The sequence below is a fragment of the Cryptococcus depauperatus genome, chromosome 2, assembly GCF_001720195.1.
Source record: "Cryptococcus depauperatus CBS 7841 chromosome 2, complete sequence".
NCBI classification, from domain to species: domain Eukaryota; kingdom Fungi; phylum Basidiomycota; class Tremellomycetes; order Tremellales; family Cryptococcaceae; genus Cryptococcus; species Cryptococcus depauperatus.
The window spans coordinates 2,279,136-2,291,754 of NC_089469.1; the positions used below are offsets into that span (position 1 = coordinate 2,279,136).

General features: G+C 45.6%; 6 protein-coding genes across 6 annotated transcripts; 3 read left to right on the forward strand and 3 right to left on the reverse strand.

Moving 5' to 3' along the window:
• Window positions 1–194: 194 nt before the first annotated feature.
• On the reverse strand, window positions 195–1,761 carry L203_102190 (uncharacterized protein; the record flags this gene model as incomplete). The annotated part of the gene is made up of 4 exons (XM_066211617.1): window positions 195–200; window positions 267–1,084; window positions 1,133–1,384; window positions 1,434–1,761. 4 exons carry the CDS (start codon window positions 1,759–1,761, stop codon window positions 195–197), a joined length of 1,404 nt encoding a protein of 467 aa, XP_066067714.1.
• A 1,304-nt stretch (window positions 1,762–3,065) lies between these two features.
• On the forward strand, window positions 3,066–4,865 carry L203_102191 (pantoate-beta-alanine ligase; the record flags this gene model as incomplete). The annotated part of the gene is made up of 9 exons (XM_066211618.1): window positions 3,066–3,236; window positions 3,310–3,343; window positions 3,391–3,452; window positions 3,505–3,820; window positions 3,877–3,932; window positions 3,979–4,036; window positions 4,088–4,485; window positions 4,537–4,596; window positions 4,659–4,865. The coding sequence occupies 9 exons, from the start codon at window positions 3,066–3,068 to the stop codon at window positions 4,863–4,865; spliced, it is 1,362 nt and encodes a 453-aa protein (XP_066067715.1).
• A 227-nt stretch (window positions 4,866–5,092) lies between these two features.
• L203_102192 (uncharacterized protein) lies at window positions 5,093–6,177 on the forward strand (the record flags this gene model as incomplete). The annotated part of the gene is made up of 5 exons (XM_066211619.1): window positions 5,093–5,264; window positions 5,309–5,390; window positions 5,443–5,534; window positions 5,631–6,020; window positions 6,074–6,177. 5 exons carry the CDS (start codon window positions 5,093–5,095, stop codon window positions 6,175–6,177), a joined length of 840 nt encoding a protein of 279 aa, XP_066067716.1.
• A 263-nt stretch (window positions 6,178–6,440) lies between these two features.
• On the reverse strand, window positions 6,441–8,820 carry L203_102193 (uncharacterized protein; the record flags this gene model as incomplete). The annotated part of the gene is made up of 10 exons (XM_066211620.1): window positions 6,441–6,793; window positions 6,835–7,129; window positions 7,178–7,423; window positions 7,482–7,596; window positions 7,646–7,977; window positions 8,026–8,094; window positions 8,145–8,418; window positions 8,472–8,549; window positions 8,600–8,669; window positions 8,718–8,820. 10 exons carry the CDS (start codon window positions 8,818–8,820, stop codon window positions 6,441–6,443), a joined length of 1,935 nt encoding a protein of 644 aa, XP_066067717.1.
• Window positions 8,821–9,440: 620 nt separating this feature from the next.
• Window positions 9,441–10,797, forward strand: L203_102194 (uncharacterized protein; the record flags this gene model as incomplete). Its single annotated transcript, XM_066211621.1, has 3 exons — window positions 9,441–10,625; window positions 10,676–10,697; window positions 10,757–10,797. The coding sequence occupies 3 exons, from the start codon at window positions 9,441–9,443 to the stop codon at window positions 10,795–10,797; spliced, it is 1,248 nt and encodes a 415-aa protein (XP_066067718.1).
• A 553-nt stretch (window positions 10,798–11,350) lies between these two features.
• L203_102195 (uncharacterized protein) lies at window positions 11,351–12,345 on the reverse strand (the record flags this gene model as incomplete). The annotated part of the gene is made up of 5 exons (XM_066211622.1): window positions 11,351–11,467; window positions 11,525–11,876; window positions 11,998–12,190; window positions 12,233–12,284; window positions 12,328–12,345. The coding sequence occupies 5 exons, from the start codon at window positions 12,343–12,345 to the stop codon at window positions 11,351–11,353; spliced, it is 732 nt and encodes a 243-aa protein (XP_066067719.1).
• Window positions 12,346–12,619: the final 274 nt, after the last annotated feature.

A 12,619-nucleotide genomic window follows, 5' to 3' on the forward strand; every position in this document is an offset into this window, starting at 1 on the left:
GCCCACAAACGCGAAAAAGTAACATTCTGACTCAATTTTGAATTTATTGCCCAATTATTCAAAATGCACAACAAGGCAAAACATTACACAAATACATTATGTTTTACGATGACAAAATATGTCTCTCAGATATCAGATGCGGGATGCTATTCCTTAAAATATAGTACGGCTCATCAATGAACATGTCTGTCCATCTACCGCTACAAGTAGTCAAGGCTCTGTCAGTGCCGTCTCCAGTTGAAATGGCCAATGTTATCACAACTTACTCTTTTTCTCTGCGAATGGGTAGAGTGTGGCACGGCGCTCAACCATTGACCTTTTCCCGTTGTATCAATTGCCAAAACGTTTCCGCTACTGGGTCCACTTGCACTTGCTGTCGTCGTTGGATCACTGATTACCTCGAACAAAGTGGAGCTCTCAATGACAGTGTAAGTTATAGTCTTTGCTCCGTTTGTGGACGAAGTACCGCCAGTCTTGGTTGTGCGAATGGGAGGATCAGAACTTGATCCGGCAGAACCTGTGGCGGTAGAACTTGATCCAGCAGAACCTGTGGCAGTAGAACTTGATCCAGCAGAACCTGTGGCAGTAGAACTTGATCCGGCAGAACCAGAACTCGGTGGAGGACCATTTACAGTGACATATTCGGTTACCATGAATGTACTTGTAGAGGAAGCTGGTGGTCCGCCTGAGGAGCCGGTTCCACTCTTCGTGTCTGAAGGTGTCACTTGAACAGCTGCTGCGCCATCCACACCTGTGGACACAGTGGCAACGACGTTGAGTGTTCCGGTACTGGCTGTGGTTGTTGGACTAGGCGGCACTGAGAAGGTCGATGTAAACGTAGTTGCAATGTTTGAGCAAGTTGCCGTTGCAGAGGCGTACTTGTCAGAGGGCTTTTTGGAGCCGACATAATCAGACTTGGCCGGACAAAATTCAATAAGATAGTTGGGACGTCCACCGCAAGTCCAAAGAGCTGTTTTGGACTTTTCGTCATAAGCGTAAGCGTACGATGTCTTACAGTTGTCTTTGAATAAATCATAATAGTCAAAGCCACATGATTGACACAGTGTCGCATTGGCATAGGCACCTGAACACATCTTTTAGCATATCCTACGGAGAACAGGTGAGGACTGACCAGTACAGCATGCTCTGTTGCCGTATATCTCTTGTCCAAAGCCTGCATTACACGGAGAAATGCAACCAAGATTGACACCTTCTTTGTCCAGGGATGTTCGAAGAGGAGACGGACATAGTTGGTTAATGTTGACCTCACATCTAGGTGCTTGACATGAAGATATTGAAGGAATGATACTGAGTGGTATATTGAATCCATCAACCAGGGAAATATCGTAGTTGTCCTCGGCATTTGGAAGGAGGGTAAACTCAGCTACCATTTTCAGTCAGCTTGCTTTCCACTTCCCAAAGCAAAAACTAACCCAGAGTGGCGGGTGGTTGGTCTGAATTAGCACACGTTATGCCCCCCCCTGCTCCAGGTTCGCACTGTCCGGTCAGGCATTGAAACTTGCCATCTTGATTGACACAACCCGTCCTCGCCCATATGCGGCCTGCCGTCCAATCTTCCGGTACTTCGAACTTTGTTTGTTGACCAGCCTTAAGTTCCCAACCTGTTGCTTGCATCGGTGTAGTGCCGGCACCAGTGTGCATACCTGGCCAAATGGTGGACGAGCAAGAGTTCTTAACGGTTATCTGTCGAGCTAATGCCGGGACAAAGAAGGACAGAATGAGCGGAATGGTGAATATCATGACGATTGATTTGTTTCGGTCTTGTAAATATAGGTAATGAGAGTGTGGGTATACCAGATACCGCTAGATCAGTTGACATTCACAAACCTTGAGCAGAGGCTCGATAGTGAGTAATATCTGTAGAGAACGCCAACAATTTGATTAATAGGAATGATGGAAAAGCAACGCCAAGATTGAAAGTCTGTGAAAGCGGCTATTGAGCCTGACGATTATAGCGAGAAATTGCTTGACACATGATGAGGAAAGTGGACGGAGAACAACAAGGGGTCAGATTCGTTCGTCAAAGACAACTTACCCATCCATGTGTCTAACATGATTAGCTAGTCATGTATCATATCAACCCCAAAGGAGCTGTAACCTGTTGCAACATGGTGACCAAAGGATAAGTGCCCTCTTCTGTGTCCGTTTGTTGTATGGAGCAGAAATGAGGAATAGGCATAATGGAGAAAGGATGAAAAAGGAAGGATACTTGGGATAATTTTATAAACTGTGGGACCTCTCAAGCGACCGTTTTGAAGAGAGGCAGAGAGTTAATGATAATGGTGGACGGATTCGGCTGCGATAAAGGTTAGCGAGAATAGAGCCGAAAAGTGTGTATAGCGGTTTCTGGGAGAGAATGGAGGCAAGGCTTGCAGTGGTGGCTTGTATTATGTGTGATGGTATAGCCAGTTTCGTTTCATGCGAATTTTCTGTGGATTGGGTGGGATTTTTAAGCCTCTGTGCCCCTTACAGATCCTGTTTCGCATGGCGAGTTTTCATAGCATTTTCTTCTTGTGTCAAACATTTTCTCAATATGAGAGTAACCACTGTCATCCAGATTTTTACAGGCTTTTCATAGTTAATAATGGCAACCAACGTTGGCTTGAGAGTTGAATCCATTGTGCCTGTAGTGATAAGCGCCGAAGCTGGCTTCAATGTCTGCTAAAAATGTCTCTTGCCTTGAGCGCTCTTGGTCTTGGTTTTTGTCTCTTGACACTGCTCGTTGGCGAATCACTTAGGCCATAGTGACCAAAGGATTATTGCCTCATGCGTTGGCTGATGAAAACTTGACTGCACACGTTAGAAATTGCAATGAAATTGTTTTTTGGAAAGATTATAGATCTTTTTGGGAAAAGAAGTTTTCTAAATAGAAACGAATACAATTAACTGCTTTTATATCTTAATTAATGTTAAATTAACTTTTTTTGGAACTGTGTCATCTTTCAGTTTCTAAAAGTGTGGGACGAGGCCGTTTCAAAGTCAGTTTGTCTTTTTTTTTTCTTTTTCTTCTTTTCTTGTATCATTCCATAAAAGCAAACCTGAACATGTCGAATAGAGTAACAATACCACGGCTTTTGCTCAAGACGGTTCTGTCCACCCGTCAAATAACCACCTCAAACCATCCTCGTATTCCTGTGGTTAAGAGCTTGGCTCAGCTAAGGCGCTGGAGGAGAGCAGCGAGGGAAAAGGGCTTGGAGGTTGGGTGTGTTCCAACGGTAGGTAGATGTCTATCAGAAAGGGAGAGATTGCAGAACGAATATGACTGACGACTGGATTATCTCTTGCCAGATGGGAGCACTTCACGAGGGTCATTTAAACCTTGGTATGTGTATCAAGACTGATTTTGACAAGTACTAACCCAAACCATAGTGCGGGAATCTATGAGTCAAAATCCTTTGACCGTGATGACAGTGTTTGTGAACCCTATGCAGGTTTGTCATGACGTTGTCTCGTATTACCACCCGGATTTGACTTTCTGGGCAGTTTGCACCACATGAAGATCTGGAAGCCTATCCTCGTCAACTCGATCAAGATATCTCACGCCTCTCTACGCTCCTCTCTCCTTCTCACAATGTGTCTTCAGCATTACGAGGATTGGGTATATCTGAGAACGACGCCTGGCGTGCAGTTTCTCCGCGAGCAGAGGATGGAAAAGAGGGAATAGGACCGCTCCTTGTGTTTACACCCGATGTGAATACAATGTATCCTCTGAAAGGAGAACTACAAAACATGGGGACTCACAAGGGTTTAGAAGTCGATGTGAGAGGGTGGGGTGATGTCTTGGAGGGCGCGTCAAGACGTCAGTCTGCAAATGATCTTTCTTTGAAAATTCTAACGGACAGTGTGAATCTCCAGCCCAGTTTTTCAAAGGAGTTGCGACAGTCTGCACCAAGCTCTTTAACGCCGTCGAGGTGATTGCTTGCTGAGATTGATGGACGCTGCTGATGTCAAGTTGAGCCGGATCACGCGTATTTTGGTCAAAAAGACATTCAACAGGCGCTGCTGTTGAAGATTCGCAAGTCTGCATCTTGACCCACCTACAGACCATTATACTAAACCCTTACAGTCGTCCAGGATCTCCTCCTTTCACATCCCACTCCATCCAACCTACACATCGTCCCCACCACACGCTCGTCTACCGGCCTGGCCCTCTCGTCAAGAAACGCCTACCTCTCGCCCCCGGAACTCTTTGTTTCTCCAGTCCTCTACCGAGCGTTGAGTCAAGGTGTGGCTGCTTTCGAAACGCACATGTCCACATCACAACGACTGACAGGAGAGCAAATACTCGCCACGGCAAACAATGTTGTCCTCGCGGAGCAGGAAAGAATTGGACGGGTCTCTGTTGAAGAAGGTGGTGGAGTTGACCTGAAAATAGACTATATAGAGTTGTTCGACAAGAATACACTTGCGCCGATCAGAGGGGACGTGAGCGGGAAAGAATTGGTTCTGACTGGCGCATTGTGGGTGGGAAAGACTAGATTAATTGATAATATGCTCTTGGGATGGCATTTGTAGGTCAACCATGTCGATTTGCTGCAGACCTTTGTGGCTGTGGCTGTGGCTGTGACACGAGCCGTAAGTCCAATGAATTTGCCCTTTACTGCGAGTTCATGACGAAATGCAAAACTCGCTACAAGGCTATCCACCACGCGGTTTCCTCCTCCATACCCTCATACCCTCATACCCTCATACCCTCATACCCTCATACCCTCACATCCACCAACAACTCCCACGACTCACCAACCTCGGCCTCATGGACTCCAAGCCCATCTCCGTTACAGTGGAACCAAACAGATCCTTCGATCACCGCACACCAGCTCGGTCATAAGCCGCGTGGCGGATAGATAGCTTGTATGCCACGTCACGTTTTGGCACGCCTTTCCTCACAAGGCTCGCTTCATTATTCGATTCCGCCAGGCTGTGCCCCTTCCTTTAAGATCTGGGCAGTGAATTGCTCGGCTTCGGAAAGCCATGACCTTCTCCGGGATACAAATTTTCTTGCATTTGTCTTTCCATCTCGATGGTATATAAATAAGGACGATCTGAGGATAGCAACCCGACAATAAGCATCATGCCAACCAAGCAGGAGCTCATCGACCAGTCCTCCTACGGATACATTCCCACCAACTGGGTTTGCATCATCTTCATCGTCTTGTTCTCAATCACCGGTCTCTTGCATATACTGCAGGCAATCAGGTTCAAATACTGGATCGCGTTCCCAACGTTGGTGGTTGGTTGCTTCCGTAAGTGCACAAAGGCAGCGTGAGCCAGAGCTGAGTCTTGTTAGTCGAGGTTCTTGGTAGTATAGGGAGATATTGGTCCAGCCAGAATGTCTTGGCACGAACACCGTTTCTCATGCAGATTTGCGTGTGAGTGTTGATGGATCAGGTGGCTTGGCTGACCTATGCAGTCTCATCATAGCGCCAGTCTTTTTCAGCGCATGGTGTTATACGATTCTTGCCCTAGCCATCAATGTGCTCGGCCGCTCTTATTCTTTTCTTTCACCAAAATTGGTACGTACGTGTAAGGCAGGATGTAGGCTGACGACCGTCAGTATCTCGCCATCTTTATTACATGTGATTTTATATCACTCATTCTGCAAGCTGTAGGCGGTGGTTGGGTTGCGTCGTCTGACGCGCCTATACCGCCCAAAACACCGACCAACATCATGGTCGTCGGTATCATCTTCCAGCTCGTTTCCATGCTCATCTTTTGCTCGCTCGCTCTCGACTTTATGCTTCGAGCATGGAATAACAAGCCATGGCCGCACCGAGAACGCGCTCTGGCTACCAGTCCAGTTGATACGCAAGATTCTCCGCGGAGCAAAGAAGCGGCCTTGGACGACTCTGCCACCAATCCTGTAGCGACCCATCAGGAAGTCAAGGGCTGGTGGTGGGTCATGACGGGTGTTGCCCTCTGCAGTCTTATGATTATCATCCGAGGTCTTTACCGATCCGTCGAATTGGTCCAAGGTTGGAATGGTTATCTCATTACACATCGTTCGTTCTTTTGCATCCTGCGCCTGTTTACAAATGCTGAGTTCCCTGAATAGAAGTTTATCAAGACACATTAGACGCTGTACCTATGTTTTTAGCCCTTGTGTTCATCAATGTGTTCCACCCGGGCTTCTTCCTTCCAAAACGCAGTAAATGGTAAGCCATTTGGTAAATAAATAAAAAAAGGGTTACAGGAGAATCGGCTGGTCCTAGAAGCGTGAGATTTCATCGTCAATAATTTGGCATCTTTAAAGAGTACATTGTGTAACAATTAAATTTTAGAATATGAAGTGTTTACATGTCTCATGGAGGGTAGCAATCGTAAAGGTGTCTCAAGATGCTGCTCGTCTCTTATGAAAGCAAGTTCCTGTTTATCTATCCATCATCTATAATCAGACAGCCATCGCTCTTAAAGTTAGACTGTCATCTCCGATCATCATCATCCTCATCAACAAGCTTGAATACGACTTCTCTTTCTCGACCATCCCTAGCCTTGCCCTTCCACCCTTTGTCCCGCCTTCTTGCCTCCTCATCGCCACTAGGAAATTCATATCCCTCAGCTCTCTCAATGTCATCCATCTCAATCCTCTCTGCACCCAAAGGCATCCGCTCCATCAAATCGCCTTCTTCGGCATCCCTGGTTTGATTCCTGAAATGATTTCCAGGCTCAGCTTTATAATGCCGATAGGGAGGTTTGCGGCGGAAATAAAAGTAGAGGCCGACGATAGATACTAGTATCAAAAGAACGAGTATGGCAGAAGTAGCATTGTACCATGCTAAATCTCGCGTCAGTACAACACCGGATAATCTGACTTACCTTCCCAATCTGTCTTGCCTCCCTTGATAAGTGGCAGCCCCTCGCTCTCTTCCTCTTCGATATGTATGCCTATCCGCTCGTCATCCCCCACCTTTGAGTTCCAGGTAGCAGTTTCTCCGGCCAGGAGCGAGAGATCAACGCCCATGAAACGCATAATCATGTCATTTGTAACGTGAGGTTTATCAAACCCAACCATATGCGAAGAAGCATATATTCTGGCATACGACAGGTTTCGCGAAGATTGCCAGGTGCCCACAAGAGTGTCGTTAAGATACCATTTCTGCGAGGTGGCATTCTACACAATGCGTTGTTAGTGAATCCTTACTAGAAACAAATGACATACGCCAATGCCAGTCTCTCCGTTCCAAGTCAAACCATTGACAATCCTTTCTATTCCCTTGTAGTTACAAATCAAATCCTCGTCTCCAGCAAACATCAAAATAGGAACACCTTTTTCCAATATGCCAGGTAAGAGAGCAGCCGAGGCATGAGAGTTTCGAAGGCTAAGTTCATGTGATACCTTATTGTTGCATTCGACCCATGCTGCAGAATTGGCAGTTGCATGAAGAGCTCGAACCGTGTCCGGCTCCTGATTTGTAAAAGGATTGATTAGCATAAGCAGCAGGATACGGAGAGGAGAGACGTACACGAAGAAAAGTGTAGACATCTTCCAAATCTGGCGGCCAATTCATACCACATGCGGGCCAGTCATCAACCAGTCTGACATCGTACACATTCATGCAAACCTTCTTGCCATTCAGTCTGTGTATCATTAGCTTTAGCGATTCCCATCGCCTGTACTAAGACTGACTCTTGAATGTACGGCTCAGACACCGATTCCATAACTTCACCACAGTAGTTGATATTGACAGGTGTTTTGAATGGGTCTGTATATTTTCCCATCTCTTCTTGGCATCGTTTCAAGGCTGCTTCCATCCTCTCTCCTTCTACACTGCCTTGCTTGATTAAATCCTTTTCGTAAGCAAAGTCTACATAACCAGGATACTGTTCTATAGGGTCAATCCACCCATTACCGATAGCGATACCTTTGAGAGAAAAGTTGGGAAGAAAAGGCGTAGAAAGAATAGATGATGCAAAGTTGGGAATATATTGTCCAGCAAAGGATTCCCCTGCCAGATAAGTCTAGTGGCACAATAAGATCAGTCTTGAAAGATTCAATGTGCAACTCACATCTACACCATCGAGTTCGGGAAAGACTCGGTAAAAGTTTTGCAGAAACTGGATAAAGTGTGACGACAACTACGACCAGTTATCAGTCTCAATCACCCATCTGTCGAAAAAAGTCGCACCTGATCAAAGTCATGCAAATACCCATCCGTGGGCGCAAAACTATACCCCGTTCCAGGAGGTTGGTCCACAAATACAACAGTTGCGAATTCTTCCCATCCTCCCTCGACTAACTTGACTTCGACTTTTCCACTTGTGGTCGACGTGGCAGGGACAGTTCGAAAAGGCCCAACTTCCATGAGCGATCCATCAAAAGAGGAACAACCTGGACCGCCGTTAAACCAAAAAATTACACGTTGAGGGCCAGCCGAGCGACGGGCTTTTGTCATCAGAAAACTACAACGGCAAAAGATTAACGCTGCCATCCTGTCGCATGCCACGTTACCGACTAGAGCTTGTCTTCTTTCCCGATATCCCCTTCTCCTGAGTAGGAAGGTAGCAACCCGGCATATATCTCTAACGGATGTCTACAGCGCCGTCATCAGCCATCACTCTTGAGCTCAAGCGTCATACAAACGTCGGGTGGCTGGCAAGGTTGGGCAGACCAGGAAGAGAATGGACAAAGAGTTCTGCTGCAGTTGGAAGCGCTGACTCCATATTAGCCTTCTACCAGGTCGACACGAGAAGACGCTCACCAGCAGCTCGCCGCTTTGCAGACGAGGTAGCATTATCCCGTTCTCCAAATACAGACGTCAACGGCATCGCCCTGCTACTCATCTGGGCATCCAACATGTCCATTCAACCTCTCAGCTGCACCACCAAGTTGGGATTGTTCAAAGCTACCTCTCGTCAAGCTAGTCCTTACGGCTTCCTCTCTTGAATTAATGTCACTTGACGAAAAGGTTTTACAACAAGTGATAAATGTAAAATCAAAATTCAAAACGATTCCCACAAATTCATATATCTACGCATTTTCCATTCTTCATTGCAACCTTGGCGCCTTATCAACTGACAAGGCAGACATCTCCAACACAACGACAATGCATACCAACTGCTACCTTCCCAATACAAACTGTATCGAAACATTCAGCACCCCACGCCCATACCCAGTGGGCGACGAAAGCAGGGTTTCCTAACAGTTTCGAGACATTAATCCGTCCGTCTAGTGAGTCTCCATGAGCACCCCTTACGCACTGGAAGATGTCGCGAAGGAGCATGGCAGATGGAGAACCATGATTTTTGATCAAAGAAGAAAAAAAGAAAAGGAAAAATGAGAATGAATCCAGGTTTTATAGTGCTGGACGGAGTTTCGCGGAAGTATCTTGGAGTTACGTAAGGTTACTGAAAGTGGTGATGTCACCACAAAAAGTTCTATATTGGCATTGTTGTTGAAATTATTTCTCAATGGAATTAATAAGATGACCCATAGATCAAGAACAGGTGGTCCAACAAAGAAGCGTAATCAGAATAAGCAGGGCCAAACTAGAAAGCTTCATCATCCGCCTCCTCCTCGCTCCTCATCTCTGCCTCCTACGTCCACCACCACCCCTCTCCCTCTGGCCGAGGGCCCGTTTAATCCGCCAAATTCTGAGCTTCTCTCGCTGATACACAGAGCTTTGCACAAAACGCTTTCATCGGATAGCTTCCAGGATACCATCCAAAAGATTAAAGGGCTGCTGTATGACCAGAAATGGCTGGAGGTGTTTTGTGGTCCCGAGGGACTGTTGGAGGCTTATGCAGGAAGATGGGTACCGAGCAGAGCGGCGTGCTTTCGTGAATTGATGGGATCTCTGATTGGAGAATTATTTGGAGTGGATGCGGAGGGAGAAGTAGCGCAGGGGATTGAGAGGCTGGGTGTGGCAGACGAGGAGGGAGAGGAATATGACGGCGGCATTCCAGCTGGGGAAAAGGGAGAAGAACCAGATTGTAGGGAGAGAGATATCACCTCGTCCAAATCTATCCATCACATCTTGTCTCTGGGTGGTGGTGCTGGCTCGGAACTTTTGGCTGTCTCAGCCCTCATCCGTGCGACTCTTCTCGCCCGCCCTACACACCACCCCTTGTTCACTTGGACTGGGATCGACATCGGCAGATGGCATGATGTCTTGCAAAAGCTGATGCATGTCGTTCGTGTTGATTGGATGCTGAATGAGGAGCTCTTGAATATTGATTATGTTCAAGGTGACTTGCTTGCTTCAGTAGACCCGACAAGTGAAGACAAACTAAAAGATGGAGATGGCAAATCGATGGAGGATGTTGCTGCTAGGCCTATCGATCTTGTTCACATCATGCAAGACAAGCCACCCACCCTCATCACTCTGTTCTTCACCCTTACAGAACTGCTCTCACAATCGCGTTCTTCGACTCTCAGTTTGTTATCGACTCTTACGGCTCAATCAGATCCTGAAACCCTTTTTCTGATTGTGGATAGCGCTTCGGATATCTCAGAATTTTCCCTAGGTGCTCAAGGGAGGAAGTGGCCAGTTTACATGATTATCGACACTCTCCTCACTCGTACGACAGATGGAGGTAATGACGGAAAAACCGGAGGCTGGGAAAAGATCAAAGGAGAGGACAGTAGATGGTTCAGATTCGAAGAAGGTGTAGGTGCTGGATGGGCATGCAAACTAGAAAATACGAGGTATTGGTATAGATTGTACAAGAGGATTCAATAAGTATGTATATAAATTTCTTTTGGACGCAAGCTATGGATTTGGTGCTGACCAACACGAAGGTCAGCGTAAAGTGCAATTTAAATATGATTGTCAAAGTTGACTCCGCCAAAGCTTTGCTCGCATACCATGCTTCTTGGGTAAAAATAAATGAGAAACGCCTCAAGAGATTGACGGTGGTAAATGAGTCATCAGTCAGTGGCCATACCTGACAGGAAGCTCTGTTTCCATATCCATGTTCTGTTGTCATAATCGACAAATTTACAAACCTGTATCCATTTTTTCAAAACTGTCGAAAATTTATCCCACAATACACCTTGCCTTCAGTACACCTGGACTTGCTATCCAGCTCCTTCGCATGCTGCCAAACAAATCATGAAGGTGCATGCAACGTGACCACTCTGGTAATAACTGTGGGAAATGAAGTAGAAAAAGCAAAAGAGAAATGGATTTCAATGTTGAAGAGTATATTTAATAAATACATCAACTATATACGCAATCCTAAGAATGTTAATTAACACCCTTGGGATTGCGTTGGTCGTATTAATAAATCTATTTTTGACAATAACGAAATGTATAAAATCATCTCCAGGTCCAGAGACAATCCTGCAATATCAACACATTATAGTATCTCGCCTCATCTAAAATCACATCGCCTAACAAGTGCACGTCTTGTCTTGGCTGAGGATGCAAGTTTCTCTGTCAACAGTGGGAAGGACCGACATAGGCTTTTCTTTTAATATATTTTCTCGTCGCTGTACTTCTTCCAAAAGCTGTCATCATATCAGAATCTGAGCACAGTAATTGAAGCAAGGGATAGATTGACGTACGTTGACAAATTCCTTCGTGCCCATTGCCCCCGACGCAGCATACTTGTCTTGAAAAACAAAGAATGGTACACCTGTGACACCTAAACGTTTAGCAGTCACATAGGCTTTGTTTACTTCCACATCACACTCATTGCCGTCCAACCATTCCTTTGCCTTGGCCCCATTCTCAAATATGCCATGTTTGACAGCAAGACTTGATAACCATGATTTGTCAGAAGGATGTTTGCCTTCCGAGTGATAACCCATCAAGACATCGAGAGCGAGCGGGAGCTGCGAAGAAGGGTGGTAGCAAAGGGTGTAGGTTTGAAGACGGTGAGCAAGATGAGTGGAGGAAATTGCGCCAGAGGAATCACTAGCCGATTTGTCAGCAAATCATATGTTTGACCATAGACCGTTGAAAAATCCATGTTGGGTGGCAAATGCTCCAACAATCCATCACAGGTTTCCTACATTGCGCAACCCACAAGACTCACCATTTGCATCCCACTGATGCATACTTTGCAGGTAATGTCTCAACAATTCGTTTGGTTTTCTCTTCACCAAATTTCATCTTATAAAAATCTAGTTTCGATATCGGACTCTCTGTTAACTGAGGATTGAGTTGATATGGAAGGAAGCGAATGTTGAAGTCCACATCCTGGTTATTTGCTTTGTAAGTCTCAATAGCTAAGGAAGAGTCAGAACAGATTAATGGCGATAGAAACCTACCAGCAAGGAGTTGCTTGAGGCCAATCAAGCAGAATGCGCAAGTCACATCTGACTATATGATATCAGAATCACCTTGGAGTATAGCGTATACTTACTGTTATATCAATCTTCATATTGACTGTTGAAAAAGAAATAGAAAATAGAAAGACGAGAACAATGATTTCACGGTTTTTAAAGATTTACGGCGCAGACCATTGGATGAGTAGTCTTGATGACTAATGGAGAAGACCGTCGGATATCTATGATTACGTAACTTTGCTCTGATTGTTCATCCAAGATGTGAGTGAATGACGTCATTAAAATTTTGAATATATGTTTTGGCCAAAAACTGACATTATAAAACAGTTTTTAATACTACTTGAAGACGAAAAGACAATTAAAGATCAA